At 35.4% G+C, this 20,557-nt stretch overlaps 1 protein-coding gene across 2 annotated transcripts; it reads right to left on the minus strand.

Moving 5' to 3' along the window:
• Nucleotides 1-271: 271 nt before the first annotated feature.
• On the minus strand, nucleotides 272-19,578 carry LOC120632571 (cytochrome P450 4C1-like). 2 transcript variants are annotated; one of them, XM_039902469.1, is made up of 10 exons: nucleotides 19,439-19,578; nucleotides 17,955-18,113; nucleotides 15,264-15,373; nucleotides 14,508-14,598; nucleotides 10,647-10,838; nucleotides 7,561-7,928; nucleotides 6,248-6,316; nucleotides 4,076-4,244; nucleotides 1,968-2,141; nucleotides 272-773 (listed from the first exon to the last, which is right to left on the minus strand). In XM_039902469.1, exons 2-10 carry the CDS (start codon nucleotides 18,100-18,102, stop codon nucleotides 616-618), a joined length of 1,479 nt encoding a protein of 492 aa, XP_039758403.1. In that variant the 5' UTR covers nucleotides 18,103-18,113; nucleotides 19,439-19,578; the 3' UTR covers nucleotides 272-615. The 2 variants fall into 2 exon arrangements, with proteins under 2 accessions (XP_039758403.1, XP_039758402.1); XM_039902468.1 differs by having other exon boundaries at nucleotides 19,435-19,578.
• Between the last annotated feature and the right edge of the window lie 979 nt (nucleotides 19,579-20,557).

Raw genomic sequence — 20,557 nt, forward strand, 5'->3', positions numbered from 1 at the left:
CCAACGAGGCAGTCTGCACCGTAGACTAGCATAAAATTACACAATCTAAAGGTATCTGCACCATACCTTCCGGATAAAGACTGATTTATTGAGAATTCCAAACGGATATTGTGACCTTGTAAGGGGTCGAAATCTAAAAAAATTGCCGAGTTCGAGACGGACATGAAGGGTTCCGAATATCTGTTGTATGGCAGCCCCTAAATATTTATTTTTGTTGCATTTTTAGTAGGTATTTGTTATAGCGGAAACGGAAATTAGGTACATCAGTAAATACTTCAATTGTCTCTCTATTTTTATTTATACTCTGTATTAGTACAACATGTAAAGAAAATAGAAGAAAAGATACTTCAAGTAGTTGGATAAAAAATGCGGCTAAGTAGCTATCTCTGCCAGACAATCTTAGGATTAGAAAAACTAAAAATAAAACAAAATGCTAACTATTACGGTGTATAACATACCGCCTGGGGACAGACGCACACGCGACGGACGGACAGCGGAGTCTTAGTAATAGGGTAAATAAACCCTTTGGGTACGGAACCCTAAAAATATTCAGGGAATCCTGGATATCCCGACCTTTACCCATGCCATAATATAAAGGTTCCATTAGCTACACACTTAGCGTGGGATAAACCGAACATGAATGGGTTCTATGCAGCGAAGTACTATGTCTGTCTTGAGCGTGGCTCGGACCCCCCTCTTCACTGGTACCAGGCGGAAGTTGCGAACAATCTCGCTCAGCACACATTTCATCTCCATTTTAGCGAAACGTTGTCCTGAAGGAAGAAAAGAACTTAATATAAAAAAAAAAAAAACAACCACAGAATACTTTAAGGAATTTTTAGATTTCAAAATGGCGGCATATCGTTTTTTTTCTAATACAGTCTGTGACATTTTGGATTATGTAGGAACTAGTAGTTGCCCGCGTAGGTACTTGGTCCGCTTTATGCAAATCCCGTGGAAACCATTGGTTTTACTGCTCTCCTGCTAACTGGCAAATATCTATTTGAATGCTTTCTTACTTACGGTGTGAAGGAAGCAGAAATCAACAAACCCACTTTCACATTTATAATATTAGTAAGGGTTATATATAAATAAATAAATATACTACGACAATACTCACATCGCAATCAAGCCCCAAAGTAAGCGTAGCTTGTGTTATGGGTACTAAGATGACTGACGAATATTTTACTAAATAATATACATAAATACCTACTTATAATATATATGATGATATATTATGTATATAAAAAAGAAATTATTTATCAGTCATCTTAGTAAGTTGCTAACCATAACACAAGTTCCGCTTACTTTGGCGCTAGGTGGCGATGTGTGGATAGCTGTAGTAAATTTATTTATTATTTATACGAGGTTCAAAAAGAATTTTAGAAGATTTCTTAGGTTATTTATTCCTTTAGTGTCTAACTTGCTTTCTAAGGCACGACGGACAGGACAAACTCAGACTTTCTAATTTATTATTTATATATATGTATGTAAGCTCATAGCACTGTCCAGCTCTCTTTCAAAAGGTTCTGTCATTCTAAGGTTGCCCGTAAAAGATTGCTTGCAGCAATAGTGTCGCCTTTCCATACCGACATTTTAAATTTATTTCTTATTCCTGTTCAAAATTCGAACAATTCAAAATTCCAAATTCAAAAATCATTTATTTCAAGTAGGCTAATATAAGCACTTTTGAAACTTCAAGTCTGTCTATTTGTAGTGACTCTATCACCGGTTCGGAAGGCAGATTCTCCCGAGAAGAAGCCGGCAGGAAATAGCATAGCAGCAGTTATTTTGTGATATCTGTATTATTTTATGTATTGCGTGTTTAAAGTGTTATTTAATAAAGTGTTTATTTTTCTTCTTCAAAATCAATGATCAATATTGAATCTGGAGATATAAATCTTATAATACCTACTTTCCAAATATCCTTTACGTTCGACGTCAAAAGTCACAACTAAGTTACTAACCAATGCAGTTTCTGGGTCCAGCGCTAAAAGGCACATAGGCATAAGAATGCCTAGAGTCCGCCTCCAGAAATCTCTCCGGCTTAAAGGCCTCTGGCTCCGGGTACAGTTCGGGCCTCCGCTGCACATCGTATATATGCACTACCACTTCTGAGCCTTTCTTTACTTTTATATCACCTGAAAATATAAAAAATTATAGGATATTATCAGATGGCAGTGATGGAGTATGTTTCTGAGGCGAGAGCTGCGTTCTGGGATCAAGCAACTTGGTATTAAAGCAAATCACTATTCAGAACCTTCAAAATTATGTATTCCATAGAACTCCCAAAGGTATACGAAAAACTAACTAGATCTAAACCCCATTGGGATATAGGCAGCCCCTATGATTTAAAATCATATTTGAAATATATCTACCTATGTATAACCCATATACAACGTGTAACATTAGAAGGGTGCATAATTTATATTTCAGTGTAATTTATATTATATTTCATTTGAATCACATTGTGAAAATATTAGATCAAATGAAGCATATTTGCTTTTCCATCCAAACGAATTAAAAACATTCAGTGTTTACTTATGACAACCCTATTAAAGATAAAAGACCGACACGCGCACAGAACCTACGCTACGCGACGCGTACCTGACGGTACGCGTCGTCGTAACGGCAGTCACTTGATTTTAATTTCGCATGTGATGTTAGGAATGATTTTTTTAATTAAAAACGAGCTATGATCCCCTATCGCCACTTTAACTAATTCAATAACTCTGGTTCTTCTGCGGATCGCCTCACTCCTGCACGGCTAGACTCCTAGCACGGGCAGGAGACCATTATCTCCCCGGGGAAAGGATAAAAATGTATCTCCTCCCACAGCTTTACTAACTTGATAAGAATTTAATTTAAGAAACATTGTTTTAAGAAATCTAATTTGCATGTCAATCGATGGCGATTGTATCACTATTATAATATTGTACCTATGTAACTCAATCTGCAAATAAAGAAATTGAAATTGAAATTGAAAATTAACTGTCAGAGCACTGGCTCTCAATTGGAAATAATATCCAAATAATATATGTGTAACAAACAAACGGGGATAAACTTCTACCTAATTACGCACGGCGAGCCCTAGGCGGATCGGGTACAAATAATACTAGGTACCAACACTCTCTCACCGCAACGAGAGCCTTAAGCGGCTCGGGCCGTCCAGACGATTATAAGCCACATTTTTTTTGTGATAGAGTTAACTTTTGTTTAAACAACTTATGACCATAGACAAATTGAATAACTTTTCTATTCATATCAACAATAAAATGACAAGTGTCAGAAGAAAAATATAAAATAATGCTTGTTTAAATCTGTGTCAGCGCGCCACCGTGACCGTGCGTGGCGCTCTTGTGTTTATCGTTTTTATCCCGGTAAGTACAGTGTTTTGTGTAGTAACTAGCTTAGTTTATGTTCTTCATAAAGCAACAAGAAAGCTATTTTATCAATTGGATTTGTGAATTTCGTTGTATTTTTATCGCTATAAAGGTAAAATACCGGCACCACGTTTTAGCCGCCTTGCACCGAAATCGCATGAAAATCATGCGATTTCAGTGCAAGTTGACGCATTCTTTTCGATTTTTATATATTTCATTTATATGTTTATAGAAGTAGGTATAACTTCTATAAATAGCACTATGTTAAGATAAATTACTTATGAAGCCAATGCCGTTTACAGAATCATGAAAGGTGGGATAGATATTTTTTTTATACGGATTTCGCCAAAAAGTGTCGTAAATGTAAGAATTAAAAAAAAAAGAACGGCTTCCAAATATGAACTTTTTGAAACTGACATTTAGATTTCTTCGTGGCTGAACAGGTTCGTTTTCCCGTGCAGGTGGAGACGTTTTATATATATACGGAACGCAGTTGCGTACTGTTTCTGGTTCACTTAAGAGCAGCGGAGATTTTGTGCAATCCTATTGGTTAATATTTCTCCGTTTCTCGGCTCCGCTGCCTCGCTCCGCTCCGATGGACTGGCAGCTTTAGCAGGTGGACACGTTAAAATCCCATGTCTGGGGATATAATCGGGGGATATAATTTTTGTTTCCTGCCTGTGTTTACTCACCTAACATAAAATCTTCAACTATTTCCCGGCCAATGAAGGGCACACTGGGGTAAAGCCTAAGTATCTCCTTTATAACAGCCTCCAAGTACTTCATCTCGCCCAAGTCGGACATGCTGATGCTGTGGCTCGAATCACTAAATATGTCTTTACATTCTTCGAAAATACGCTCCTAAAATAAGAAATCATCATCATCATAACCCATTACCGGCCCATTTCATGGCACGTGTCCAATCCCACAATGAGATTGGGTTAAGGGCGTAGTTAACCACGCTGGCCCAGTACAGATTGGTGCACTCCACACGCCTTTGCGAACATTGTGGAGAACTCTCAGGCATGCCGGATTCCTCAGGTTTCCTTCACTATTGAAGCAAGTGATATCTTAATAATTAAAACGCATATAATTCAGGAAAGACACATGTGCGTGTTGGGATTCGAAATCGGCCACCCGAAAGTGAATTCGGGTTAATTTCTTAATTTGCGATAGCGCCGCTTCGCAAATTAAGAAATACGGTAAGTCGATTAGAACGCCTAGAACCTCAATAACGTTTACGCACAAGCAGTGCCGTGCACTTAATACATGCACAAAAGCACTGAGCGAATTGCAACTCGCAACCAAAATTCAAAATGGCGGGCCACAACAACGAGTAGATATTTATTAGCAATGTAACGATACCGATACTGATACCGGTCGTATCGGTGCCGATTTAAATACACGAACGTCTTTTTTCAACTGCAGGCCTCATACAAAATGATTTGCGCAACAGATTATCTGCTTGTAATTTGAATAAACTTTGTTTGATTATTATTATTGATTTACTTTTGATTTGATTCCTTGATAAATAAATTTTGATATGATATTTTACCTTTTTTTTCATTAATTTTAATTTCCATTTTTGCCACACTTTACAGAATGGAGTGTCTATTTATTCTATGTAACATAAGTAAGTATTATGCATATAAAGTACATCATTCTTTATTTACTGGGAGTATTTACTACTAAGCCATCGATACCGGTATAGGTATCGGTATCCGATTATTTTCCTCGATAATCGGTATCGGGATCGTATCGGCAAATTCATGTATCGTTATATCCCTAATATTTATGTATTGTGCTGGGTTGTTAACTGTTAGTAGCAGTAGAGCTTTTTGTGAGTGTTTGTCCGGTGAAGTATAATCGCCATGCTTATTTCTGCCGCTAAGCAGCATTGTTGAAATCATTGAATTAAGAACATACAAAATCCTCATTCAGTTATTGTCTCCAAACAGTGAAAACCATTGACTGGTTGCAGTCTCCCAGGGGAGGGACCCGAAGTTTGTATTAAATCGCAAAGATAATAATAATAATAATAAATTGGTTGTTAGATCAAAGGTCGGATACAGAAGGCAGTAGTCCCTGACGGCGCGTATTGTGACGAGGTTCCTCACTCTGGAGCCCTGACCGCCGGTTGCTTGGGCATTCAAAAGCCCCGCAAGCGTAGGGTGGATCTTTTTTCTTATAAATTTTTAATAGTGTTTTTTGTTTTTGTAAGCATTGTTAAGAATTAAAAAAAAATAATAATAAATGATAGAATAATAATAAGTTTATTTCAATTAACAGTTACACAGTAAATTAAAAATAGTAAAAAATAAGGCGAACCTAAGGTAATGTGTATCATGAAACCCAAATTCGATAATACTGCTATAGTGCAAGACTGAGTCGCAGTTATTATCGCCCATCTCCGGAGCGAGCACCATACACTTAAATTAAATCTAGTGAGATGAATTAAATTATTACAATTAATTAAATTATTTAGTTTTTAAATAGTTTATTTTAGGTTATAGTTATGTATTAATAAAAATTATATTTTAGAGTGAGATGAATAAAAATAATAACTTAAATTTTTTTTTTTATTTACATAAAAAGATATTTGTACGAAAATACCCAAAGGCATCACGTTACTTAAGTAAGTTAGGTCAAATATTTAGATAATTTCTTTAAATGTATTAGCTACGAATTATTATCAAAATCCTAAAATGGCAATTCAATTTTATAAGGAAGCTGACAGTTATCATTGCGTTACTTGCTTATGTAACCCTGTTGCACATAACAGCATGTGAATTAAACTTCAAATTGCTAACCTGAGCTCATAGTAGGACAAGAAAAATGTAAGTTGTAAGCAAGAAATAACTCACCTGTACTTCTTCATGATCAGCTAAAAGCATCAATCCAAATGATAAAGCTATCGCCGTAGTGTCATGGCCCTGCAAAAGACATACAAATTATTCTTAACCTATGTTAAAAGACACGCTGACAACGGGCAAAAGTCATCCATCTAGTGCTTTACCTCAGATACATACCTTCATCTGAGGTAAAGACAAACCTATGCTTTGTCTGATTAGGATAATTATTTTGAAAGCTCACAGTGGGACGTATAATCTTTAATAAACCCATTCGATAATCGATTATTATTCTCATATCGATAGTTGCATGGCAATGCTGTATGATCAGATTTGAATTTCTTATATAAAACTTTTAATATTTCATTTCCTTTAACGCATTCACCTATATTTTTTTATTTTTTTATTAAAGGAGCAGCTCGTTCACAACAAATTTTAAAGAAAAATTACAAATATTTTGTTTCTAATCGTAATTAGATTAGAAACAAAATATTTGTATTTTTCTTCTAAATGACCGATTTTAGCACTACGAACTATAATAATAGATACAAAAAAAAAGTTAAACAAAAGTACAAATTATGATCCCAAAGTGCAGTCTAGATTGCTTGACAAATCAGAAATAATAGCACGTTTAAAATCATTCAGCCTTTGACAAAATAGATCATTAATTTATTTCAAGTCCGCCTCTATAACATATTTGAAACGTCAAGTCTATCTATTTCAAGTGACTCTACCACCGGTGTTAATTCAATGTTTATTTCAAAACCGATATTCGAGAGTCTGTAGGTGTTCGTTATTTGTGACATTCAATATGCGGGCGATACCCATCAATGAAGTACGACTTTAACTGTATTATATTTTACATTGATTTAATACTAGCGCGCCCTTGCGACTTTGTCCTTGTATAAGTCAACCTTTGTCATACACGATTTTATCGAAACTTTAACCGTTTACATATCGCACGCAGCGGAAGCTCTCAAAAAGAAAAAAGAACCCCGATTTTAAAACCTGCATTGGTGCTATGCTCCTATTGGTCTAAGCGTGATGATATAAGACTAAAAAGTTCCTCGATCAATGGGCTTTCCAACAATTAAAGAATTTTTGAAATCGGACCAGTAGTTTCTAGTAAACAAACAAACTCTTTAGCTTTATTTATTACAATAAGATGTTAAGCGTGAAAGACGTGTGCTGTTAAAATTATCATCCGTAGGGCCTGTTTCACCACCTTCAAACAAGTGTCGGATTATTGTCACAAAATTTGTGAATCCATCATTTATCGGTGGTGAAACAGGCCCTAAAAGCGACAAAGTTAAAGAATAAAGACCTACCTCAAACATAAACGTATTGACTTCTTCTCGTATACCCTCTAAATCTATTTCCCCCTTTCTCTCCGATTCTAACAACAAATCAAGGAGTGCCAATCTCCGTTTACCCTCTCCATTATCAGCGTTTAAAACAGCACCACTATCATACGCCTTTTTCCTTTCCATAATAACATTGTCCGCGAAGGAGTGAACTTTGGCCAAAGATTTGGCAAACCTTCTGCCCAATGGATGCAGATTGAATAGGAAATCGCTATGAAGATAAAAGGTTGTGAGCCTCTCCATGACCATAGCTCCAATGTCTAAAATTGCTTTTTTGTATTCCACTTTGGTTTCGGTTTTGTCCGCATCCAATTTAATGCCCATAGCCGTTTCTGAAACAAAAATAAATCTTCATTCCACTAGCCACGCGTTATTTCTTACAAAGGTTGCATATGAGAGATTGCTTGAAGCAAGGAAGCAATATTTTGTACTTACTTATATTTAGGGTCGCAGCCGGTTGCAGGATAAAAAGATGTTAATTTATTAGTCTAAGAATTACATTTATAATCTTATATCTTTAAACGAGCAATTCTTGTATATATATATATACTTAGATATAATTGGAATCTTGGAATCGGCTCCAACGATATTCATGAAATTGAGTATACAGGGGATTTCGGGGGAGATCAATCGATAAAAATGAATCCTAGCATTTTTAAAAAATGACATTTTATTTGTGTTTTTAGGTAATAACCGATTTGGTGCAACGAAGTTGCACGGGTCAGCTAGTTATTATAATGTTATAAACTATGCTTTGCCGATTTGTGAGCTGGCCTAGGTCTTACAATTAATTCCCATAAGAAGCGTGGTAAAAAAGACATTGCACCACGATTCAAAGCTAGCCTTCAGAGTTCGCTGCGCCGACGCGACGTAACTTGAAAATGATTTGATATGACTATCCCGTAGGTATGTCTACGTAACAAGTATCTGTATTTTATATTTTGTGTGCCATAACAGTTCTTTTAATTTGTAGGGTTCTTTAACACCGAGCTATAGAAAACGAGAGCTTTGGTCGCTAGTTAACTTCGCAGGTGGGCAATGTGTATTGCAGGTCAGGGTGTATTGCGTAAAATAGGATGAAAGTTTGTTAATATTGGTAGCAAATTTTTAGAAAGTAAAGAAGCGTTTGTAAGTTTCTCGCGAACAGAGTCGTAGAAAACCGCTAGTACCTATACATATTCAATCATACTTATGCTTTATATTCGTTAAGATGAATAAAGAAATATTCATTTGATGTAATCTTGCAAAAGAACCAGCAAAGCAGAAAACTTCATTCTGTTAAAGTTAATTTAGCGTAAGTAATTTTCTAATGGTTTGGAAGATTCCTTAAATCCCGGATAATTATTTCGGTTGATGTGCTATAAACGCGTTTTTTAGCATTAAGAATCTATTATAAACCACAAAATAAAAAAAAATCTGAAATGTTTTATCACAGGCAACATCAAGAATGGTTGATGCTTAATGTTAAAATGTTTTTTAAAACAGTTATAACCTCTTTCGTTCCTCTATCGCAATTTTTTTAGGGTTAAGATGGTTAACCTTTGGAATGAGCTACCGAGGGAAATAAGACAGTCATTAGTCTAAAAATCTTTTAATCGCGCGTAAAAGACAGCAAAGTATTAAAATATGCAAGGATTTATAAAGTCAAAGTCAAAGTCAAAAATATCTTCATTCAAGTAGGCCCATAGGTGGCACTTTTGATGCGTACATGAGAATTACACGGTAGTGAGATGATGGCGATAACCATATTCGTAAACTTAAAACAGTATGTAATGTATCAATAATTTATTTTTAAATTTTACTATCCCGTTTTCCGTACCAAACAAGCTTCATCAACCAAAGATTGTCTGAAGGAGAACACTTCAAGCTACTTTCTATGTATTTTAGGTATTTTTTTAAATAACATTAACTCCTCGATAAAATTAATAGCAATGTGTAAAAACACAGACAAATAGTGTAATACATCATCATTATCATTAGTATACATTATATACTAGCTGTTGCCCGCGACTTCGTCTGCGTTTGATTTTGTTTTTATGTGTCATTCAATTTAGTTGTAGTTCATCAGATCTACACAAAGTTTGGGCAAAATTAAACACATATTATAACCTCTATAGTACAAAAATAATTACTTAAATCAGTTATAATTTGTCGGAGTTATGGTGTAAAATCGTCAAACACTTTCATCCCCTCTCCCAAAGGAACCGAGCTTAATGTCGGGATAAGAAGTATCCTATATTACTTCTTACACTTCCAAGAATATTGAGTATGCTTTTATAACATGATGAACGAAGGTACATTACAACAGTAAATTTAATATTACCTTTGATATTGGATATTGGATATAAGCAGGCGTTACTTTGCGGAAATCCGTAATATATTATGAAAATTAAACTTAATTTGCTATACTCCGCGAACAGTAGGAGAATCTGAATGGTGTAATTTATAATTTCTTCAATCCGTATGATCCACACCAAACAGATCCTCGGCAATGTACCCTCATCCTCCTCCTCCTCCTCCAAAACCGGACCATCCTCAGGAGATGTTGACTTTTGAATGAATTGTTAAGTCAACAATTATAAATTACAAATTATAAATTACACCATACCAGAACGTGCGTAAAGAGTACATTTTAGAAGATCTGTTTGGCGTGGAGTATAAATATTGAAGAAGTTATAAATTGCACCGTACAGATTGTTCTGATTTTCGTATATAATAGCAAATTATAGCAAGCAAACCTTATGTTTGTTGTATAAGTAAAATGGAATTCCGCTGCTTTTCTTTTTTTTGACTGCACTATGATGATTCAGTCAAGATGGAAACGGAATAACCTGGTTTTAGGAATTATAATATCATACCCACACGCCTAATCGGTTTCTACGCAACATCGTACCAGAAAGTTTAATCGCTTGGCGGCATGCGTACATGACCAAGGCTGCAGCCTCCCATCAGACCATACTAGAGAAAATCGACAAATTATAGATCCCAAATTTCCCCTGCCCGGGATCGAACACGGGCCGTCAAAAAAAGGTACTGCTTTGGGTACTTACCACAAATGGTATAAAGCATGTGATCGCTTATAAATGGTATGACGTCCAGAACCTCAGTGCCCTCCTTGTTCAACTGGCGAAGTGCCTCCACCAGGCTCTGACTTTGCTCCTCGAACACCTTCAAGAAACTCTTCAGGATGTCAAAGTGGAAAGCCGGAGTCAATATCTTCCGTCGCCTGTGCCATTTGTTACCTGAAACCGTGCCATAGAATTATTGCGAAATAATAAGTATACTATATGTAATGTAACATAATATATGTATTTCATTTAAATTGAGGATGTTATATATTTACAGATTTTTAGTAGGTTCCATTAATTATGGGTAATGTTATTTCATGTATGTTTATTGTTTATATCTTATATTCTGGAAGAAATCGCTATGTAGCGATAGGGCTACCAAATTATACTCTCTTGCTCTATGTTTATATCTCCGTAAATTCATTTTTTTTATTGTGTACAATAAAAGTATATTCATTCATTCATTCATGCATACATACTTTGACAATACACACAACGCCATCTAGCCCAAAGTACGCGTAGCTTGCGGGTACTAAAATGACTGATGAAAATATACATAAATACTTATAATATCCCGGTTATTATCACTTATATAATGATAATTGTCGTTAAAACCTAAGTACCCACCACACTGCAGCACGACAATGATAACAAGTAAGCAATTACCTAGCTGGCTGGGTCCGACAGCTAAAAGTTTGTCCCTATCAGAATCGCCAAACATTTACGTTTGGTGTTGACGTTACGAGTATATCTATACTTAAATTATTTATGATTTAAGTAGACGTATATATATTTCATCATCATCATAATTAACAACATATTACCGGCCAACTACTGGGTACAGGTCTCCTCCCAGAATTGGAAGGCTTTAGGCAGTGGCGTGCACTTCATACATGCACAAAAGCACTGCATACCCAAATTATCTTGTAAAACCCGTATTGGAGGGGACTTTTTCCATTTTATGCCATGTACCTTCTTTATGCATACCCTGATCACAAACCCTGTGCACGCCACTGGCTTTAGGCCGTAGTTCACCACGCTGGCCCAGTGCGGAATGGTAGATTACGCATGCCTTTAAGAACATAATGGGAACTCTCAGGCATGCAGGTTTCCTAACTATGTTTTCCTTTCGCGTTAAAGCAAGTGATATGTGTTAAAACACATTTAAGAAATCATGGTTACTATACGTTTGATGAATTTCTAAACGAAAAGACTGTAAAATGATGATGAAAAAGAACAATCTGCTGATTTTCTCGCTAGCTTCTTCTTGCAAGAATCTGCCGTTCAAACCCGTGGTAGAGTCACTACAAACAGACTGAAATGACAACCCAAAAGTGCTTTTAAACTATGTCCACTCATATAATGAATATTTTCTTTGAATTTTGATATTTTAACTAAGCAAAAACGCACATAGCTCCGAAAAGTTAGAGGTGCTTGCCGGGCATCGAAAGAGGTCCCTACGGAATAGAGGCTGAAGCCCGGACAACTAAGCTTTGACCAACACATTAATATATACATTTAAACATAGTAGAAGTAGCTTAGGTACCGGCAGTCTAATCGCAAGAGAGCGATGTCTTCCAGATAACCCTAAGGCTAGGGAGTTATTGATAATGTAGAATATGATTGTGGCGTGTAAAATAAACATACCCGCTCAACTAAAATAAACGAAATGATAATAATCGTTACTAACATTATAAATGCGGAAGTGGGTTTGCGTGATTGTCCTTCCTTCACGCCTTTAAGCAAAAACAACTAGTATTTCTACATTGACCACTTTGTATCCCAGGCATACAAACGGTTCCCATGGTATTAGTATAAACCGTAATAAGCGCGGGCGACGAACGCGGGCAACAGCTAGTCACTAATATACAACGTGTAAATGAAAACCGAAATAATACTTCACAGGCTTTAGAGGAACATTAATATGTACTGTCTCTGAGACTTATTTTATTTTATTTAGTTTTTGAGTATACCACTGCCTTAGTTTTTATTGAAAGAAATCAGATACAGCCATTTATTGAAAGAAATCAAATAATTTGACTCCTGTGACTATATTAAATACGCGTCGCGCAACATAGATACTATGCGCGTGTCGGCCTTTTATCTTCAATAGGGTTGTCAAAAGAAAATACTTATAATGTTTTGAATTCGTTTGTATGGTTAAATAAATATGCTTCTTTTGATTTAATATTTTTACAGGGTTGCCTCCTTAAGCATTCTTGAACATTATTTCATAATTCGGTTACACGTTGTATGCGAAATTGTATATATAATACGTTCGTGGGTAATTATTTCGGTTTCTATAAATTGAAAGTTTTTATTCTCAAATTATCCCTGCCGGGGTTTGACCCCGGGACCACCCACATACAAGCCCGCAACTCTGACAACTGCGCCAGGATCCTTGAAAAATGCCACTGTTGGTCCAAAAACTGCATTTCGCAACGTTATAATAATAATAATTTATTTATTGCTCTAAAAACCCAAAAAGCACAAAAGTACAAAGGTAAATAATTAAACATTAAACATTAATAATTAAAAAATAAAAAGTTATGATTTTTGGCGTCCATTTTAAACCTATCAACAGCTATAACCAATGAACCCCGGGCATAATCCCGCATCGTTATAATTCCTTAATCAATGAAATATGTATTCCGTGATGTTTATTCCTCAGCATCAAATCATATCAAATATGGATTTCACATCCCAGTTAGATGTGAGGTAGGTACTCATTAAACTAGTTTTCAACAAATTCGATCAGGAACTAATCGATTTACATAATATTTCCAACAATCACGTTATTTTCTCGGATAACGTTGTATAGAAAAGGTCTTGATTCGGAAGGCTCGTAAAGTTGTCACCACAATTGTTCCTAAGGGAGTGTAAAAGCGCAAAAAGCGAGTTGAGCCCCAGGGCTCGAAGACATGGAGGACATGCATGGAGGCGTTAACCATAGGGTGCCTCCTGTGGCACACGGACGTCGGCACAGGTTTTGTTTTTATAGTTACAGAGGTTGAGAATTAGTCTGTTTGTTGGTTCTTTGGATAAGACCCATTTCCGGATGTCGTCAGAACCGGAGACTTAAAAGGTTGTGCACTCTGCATCACTGACCTCTAATACCAACAACGCATCGACACGTTTGAATTACCCTTTGCATCCTCGTTTCTAATACGCACTGCAAAGGTCTAGAATACCATTTGGGTTTCCGTCATCCCCAATACCAGACAGAGTTCCTTCAAATCAAGAGGGAATAGCTTTATTTAAGCCGCGATCATGAAGAAAAACTTACCATGAGCTGCGATGAAAGTGCGAGCTGCGATTATATTAAAAAAAAGGACTATCGCCTAGCGATTGACAGGTACGTCAGTATTCTTCGCATAAATCGTTAAACAAGGCTTCAAAGTATATTTCAAATCAACGTTTTGGTATCAAAGAATAAAGTATAAAAGGTCATGGAAAGGTCAGAATTACTCAGCGTTTACATCAAAGTTTTGGTTTCAAAGGAGGAAGAAAAATTATACTTTGGTCATAGGAAAGCTCAGAATTACTGAGCGTGTGATAGAGAGATATGCTTGTATTTTCTCAGTGATCAAATTAGAAGTAAGGAAAACCGTGAAAGACCCAAAGTTATCGAAATAATTCAGAGTAAACAAAGCTAAAAGGACAATAGATGAATTTCTTAAATAGGAGACCTTGTAAGTCACCCGCGGAAAGTGTAGGGGCGGTGACAGCTTTAATCCGAACTGCCGTCGTCACACGGCAATTCGATCGATGATGACAAAACAACTTTGACTGGCTGTGAACGTATAAGATGATAAGATGATGAATAAGTATGGATGAACTCACCAGTGCTGATGAGGAGACCTGTTCCAAGCCAGGGCTCCATAAACCGGTAAGCTATACCTTTCTTGATGTTCCTCGAATGTGATAAAATTATCTGTAAAGAAGATATATAAAGTTAACTTTTACCTACTTATAACCTCTATCGGCAACCATTTCAATCTTTGCGTTCTGACGTATCTTTAATCAATATTCATAATGTGCTAAGTTTACATACTTATAAACAAAAACTAATAGATTGAATGTAGTTTTGAAAGCGCTGAACCAATTCAGTACATATTCTAAATATTATATATTTTTTAACAGTGATAACAGTCAATACAGGGTGTTTCTTAGTGCAATTTTTTTATTTTTTATTTGTATTATAATAGATATAGTGTTATTTTTTTGTTGTAATATTAGGTATATACTTATTAATTAATTAAATTTTCTTATTCTTTCTGGTAAATAGTGGCAACATTACCTTCGTTGCAATATATATTACGTAGCTATTTATGCAAATGTAAATTAGTACGTAATGAGTGTCATTACCAATAACTCGAGTGAGGTGTTTAGATACGAGGCTTTACAAGTATGCGAAACCCTGCATGCAAGAGTTCTCAACGATGTTCTCAAAGGCACGCGAAGTATTTCAATCCGCAGTTAGCCAGCGTAGCCGACTACAGCCTAAAGCCATTTAGCCTTAGAGTATACTTTGTAACCTGTAGTGGGGTGATGGGTTGGTAATCATGAAGTTTTCTATAAAATGGTAATAACACTTGCCTCGATATCCTCTTCTTTGTACGTGTGCAGGATGTGTCTGCGGAAAGCTGTGATCACGACACGATCTCCGTAATCGTTTCGTAGATTACTGATCCTCTTAAATACTTCCTCTGTAATAATAGAAAAAAAATATATATATATATTATACTTATTATTTCTATCTCTTATACGCATATTACGGTTTTTTTACAAATCACTTTGGAATCATTTGTTTTTCCGGAATAATAAGTATCCTACAACTCTTCGTCATTTCAAATAATTCTGCCAATTAAGTTGACTGGTTGCAATATCAACCACCTGTCTTCAGAGGATTCTCGAGTACTTCTGTCACATTGCCAGAAGAGATGGAGACAATCTTAAAAAAATATAGTGGTCACTGGCTTACTGGCTACTTGTTATGGGTCCTAAGATCGCTGATGAATGTTTTATTAATAATATAAAAACACACACCCAGACACAGACAAAGATTCATGATCAATACAGAAACATTTTCCAGTTGTGAGAATCGAACCCACAACTTTGTACAAAGAAAGAAAGAATAGCGGGTCGCTACCCACTGCGGCAATCAACCGTCGTAAATATTATTTTGTATGTGTGAATAATACACGTGTTTTTATGCAAAACTACTTCTCGTGAGTTTATATTTAATTAAAACAAATACCAACAACGTACTGTAGTAACATTAATAACAATTAGCAAAGTGGGCATTAATGAGTCTGTCTCGTGCAACCATCAATTATAGGTAATAAACAACAATAAAACTGAATAGAAGCAGGCGTTACTTTGCGGAGTTATATGGACTCTCTCAGGTGCGTTCGGTTTTTACAACAAGTTTCTTCTAAGGTTAGTGTTCAGACAGGCTGTTAAAATTTTCATACATTGAAATACGTTTTTGTTACACAGTTCGTTTTTATATAGGTAGATGAGTACAAAATAAATAGGTATACAGTTTTCGCATTGGTAATTAGGTAGTTAGGTGACCTAAAGTTCATTGTTTGCGTAATCCAAATTGTAGTTATTTTTGGTAATTTAGTCAGATAATAGTTTTACTGTTTTTATGTAACTAAGCTTAATTTGCCATACTGAATAAATTATAAATGACACCATACTCATACAGATTCTCCTGCTTTTTGCGAGTATAGCAAATTAAACTTAGTTACATAAAAACAGTAAAACTATTATCTGACTAAATTACCAAAAATAACTACAATTTGGATTACGCAAACAATGAACTTTAGGTCACCTAACTACCTAATTACCAATGCGAAAACTGTATACCTATTTATTTTGTACTCATCTACCTATATAAAAACGAACTGTGTAACAAAAACGTATTTCAATGTAGGAAAATTTTAACAGCCTGTCTGAACACTAACCTTAGAAGAAACTTGTTGTAAAAACCGAACGCACCTGAGAGAGTCTGTAAAAAGTGTCAAAATTGACAGGCAACTCGGGAATTTGGCACGTCAAGTTTAACGGCTAACGGAAAAATGGTGGTCAAAGATGGCATCCCTACTTCCCTATCCCAACTAATATTCTAAATGTCAATGTGAGTTTGTTTGTTACGCTTTCACGCAAAAACTTCTTTACCGATCCTCATGAAACTTTGTACACACATGCTTGGAAGTGTTAGAAGTAATATAGGATACTTTTTATCCCGACATTAAGCTCGGTTCCTTTGGGAGAGGGGATTAAAGTGTTTGACGATTTTACACCATAACTCCGACATATTATAACCGATTTAAATAATTATTTTTGTACTATAGAGGTTATAATATGTATTTAATTTTGCCCAAACTTTGTGTAGATCTGATGAATGTGGTTGGAGATACACGAAGAACTACTCAGCGGACAGTAGAAAATCCCTATTTTTGGCTTAGCGATACTGAATACTTTAAATTTTTGTAGAACTTAAAACTCAATTGAATGTCACATCAAAAAACAAAATCAAACGCAGAAAAAGTCGCGGGCTAGTAAGGAAATAAAAAAAACGAGTTAAATCACGATAAGAAAATACTGTCAAGGCACAGAATGAGAACATGAAGAAACCCACTACACTTTAGAAGTGTTTCTTGAAGAGGCGATTAGACATTTCATTCCATTTAGCAGTTTGCAGTTATTATTTTAACTCTTATGTTCGAAACATTCACCATAAAATGGGGAAAAATGGGATAATTTGTGAGCTAGCAACATTGCAACGTGTGCGAGGCGTTTTCACTGTTTTTTTGGACGCAATGCACTGCATGCAATAATGGCTCAATGAGGGTTCTGCATGTTATTAATTCTGTGAGTCAAGGTATAACAGTGTTCAATTAGGTAATAAAACAAAACTGAGGCCCTTTTTTCGATTTATTTCCATTTAGAATATAACGAGTATAGACTCACTCAGTCACATGCACAATTACACATATTCGCACACACATATACACACATGCACACATACACACCAAGAAAAACTAAACTCTAACGTTTTTTAAACTTTTTTATTTGCAATGGAAGCTGTGTGCTCCTGTGTTTTAAATCTCAACTAGCCTCCACAACATTTATCTTTATTACGTCAGACACGATTACGGAGCCGAAATTGCGTCAATCAATTGAAGACAAAAACAAAATAGCAGCCAGAGTTGTAACATTAATTTTGACTGACCAAAGCTGTAGTAGGTTTAGCAGGTCTATATAAATAAAGTTTACCTGGTGGTAGGCCCATGAAGGTCATGGCGCTGCCTACAATTGGCCAACTGGGCGGTCCAGGTAGCCGAGACAAGTCATTCTCCTCGCGGCTGAAATACTTCCACAGCGCGACCACTATCGCCACTGCCACGACGAGTGGCCACAGCATTTTGACTCAATCTGTAAATTAATTAATCTTCATGCAATTAAATATCAATTAGCGGTGAGATAAACATCGTGAGGAAAACTACACGCCTAAGAGTTCCTCACAAAGTGCTCAAGCTTTTATATATCTATCTTTATATATATATTTCTTGTGTGCGCGTGCATGTCACTGAACTCCTCCTAAACGGCCGGACCGATTTGAATGAATTTTTCGGTATGCGTTTGGGTGGCACCCTGGATGGTTTAGATTCACAAATCAGCCCGACAGATGGCGCTGGGGTCCGCTAGTATATATATAAAAATGTTACGTTGGTTTGTGTACGCTTCAAAAACTCAAAAAGTTCTGCACCGATCGAGCTGAAATTGTAGCATGATATATAATACGCATCAAGGATTGTTTTTATCTATTTTTCTCAATTATATCACTGAACTTCCTTGTTTTTAGTATGAGACGATTTGTGACTGGACGTCTTTCACACCCAACCGCTTAAACTCGCAAAGGAAATTAAATTCATGTTGTTGTTGTTTCATGTGTAGAATAAGAATATAAATAAATAAATAAATGTTACAAGAAAAGTAATTTGTGAATTGTTAATTGTTATTTTTACATAGGTGTTACATTTAATAAATTATTTTTGTTTGATTTTGTGTTACAAATGAAGGTTGGGGAGACGTGTTGAGACTGTTATCTCTCCCTGGAGTCTCCGGTTATCTATCGATAAATAAATAATAATATTATAAATATAACATATTTATAGATTTTAGATTATATTTAGATTTAGGGTATTTTTTGCTTATTAATTAATCTAATTTTGATTCAATTAAACAATATATCCAGTCATATATATTTAAATAACATCCTTTTAAAATATGAATTAGTTAAATTGGGAAACTGCTGTCTCTCTGAGTATCTCTCGATAAATAAACAATAATATTACAAATATAACATATTTATAAATTTTAGATTATATTTAGTTTTATTTTGGTTTTAAGGTATTTTTCCTTATAAATATAAATAAATATACTACGACAATGTTATGGGTACTGAGATGACTGATGAATATTTTTATGAATAAAATACTTAGAATATATAATACCCTGAAAAACATTCATGCTCATCACACAAACATTTTCCAGTCGTGGGAATCGAACCCACGGCCTTGTACTCAGAAAGCAGGGTCGCTGCAAACTGCGCCAATCGGCCATCTAATATATATTATATTTAAACTTATATTTGTATATACATCTAAATATTAATAAGTTTACTCTAAAGATTTGGTACCAATTTTATGTTTGTTATCAAAGATAAACATAAAGAACCCAAAACACAACCTACCTACCAAGCAGGTAACTAAAACCAGTCCTTCCACAAGAAACACAAACTTTTAAATATCCTTAGACCTTGAACCTGGTATTTTAAACCGGTGTATCGTAACTTTTATAACAATGATCCTAAAAGTTAAACTCTAGCCCACGGCTGAACACACACTGAGCATATAATATGACTGCTCGGTATTTGAATCATCGCCGCTACACATACATAGGGTTGCCAGACGGTCGGGAATTGGCGGGATTCTCCCGAATTTTTGTATGTCCTCCCGACTCCCGACAAAGCAAATAATCTCCCGAAAAACAAGTTTGATAATTTAAATAAATAAATAATAAATATACTACGACAAACACACATCGCCATCCAGCCCCAAAGTAAGCGTAGCCTGTGTTATGGGTACTAAGATGCCTGATGAATATTTTTATGAATTATATTCATAAATACTTAGAAAATACATATAAACACCCAGACACTAAAGAACATTCATGCTCATCACACAAACATTTTTCAGTAGTGGGAATCGAACCCACGGCCTTGAGCTCAGAAAACAGGGTCGCTGCAAACTGCGCCAATCGGCCGTCAATTTTAAGTTCACATTTTCACAAAAAAAAGTACAAATACTTATGGCAAGAACGAAAACAATAAACATGCTCATTCGGTTCTTATCTTATGTGTCACAAATACCTACTATGTTTTTTTTTTCTCATATCTACAGTGCTATGCAAAAATATGTTTGTTTACTTAATATATTATGTATAATTAATATTATTCACTTTTTAATAATAATAATAATAAATTCTTTATTGCACACACAAAAACAAAATACAAAGAAACACATTTACAAAAATAATTAAAAAAAAAAAAACTAGTTTAGGTGTGCAAAGGCGGTCTTATCGCTAAAGCGATCTCTCCCAGACAACCTTTGGCGATAGTAGTTTTTGGAAGGAACGGGTTGGTGCGGCAATAAAAATTTCTACCTACATAAAAATATTGCAAACTAAACTACATACATGGTATAAATTCTAATACTAAACATATAATTATTATATATAATAACTTTTTTTTTAATTTCTCCCGACCAAAGCCCTAAAATCCCGAAAAATCGGTCATTGATCCCAATAACAGGAAG

The sequence above is a fragment of the Pararge aegeria genome, chromosome 20 (assembly GCF_905163445.1).
Source record: "Pararge aegeria chromosome 20, ilParAegt1.1, whole genome shotgun sequence".
NCBI classification, from domain to species: domain Eukaryota; kingdom Metazoa; phylum Arthropoda; class Insecta; order Lepidoptera; family Nymphalidae; genus Pararge; species Pararge aegeria.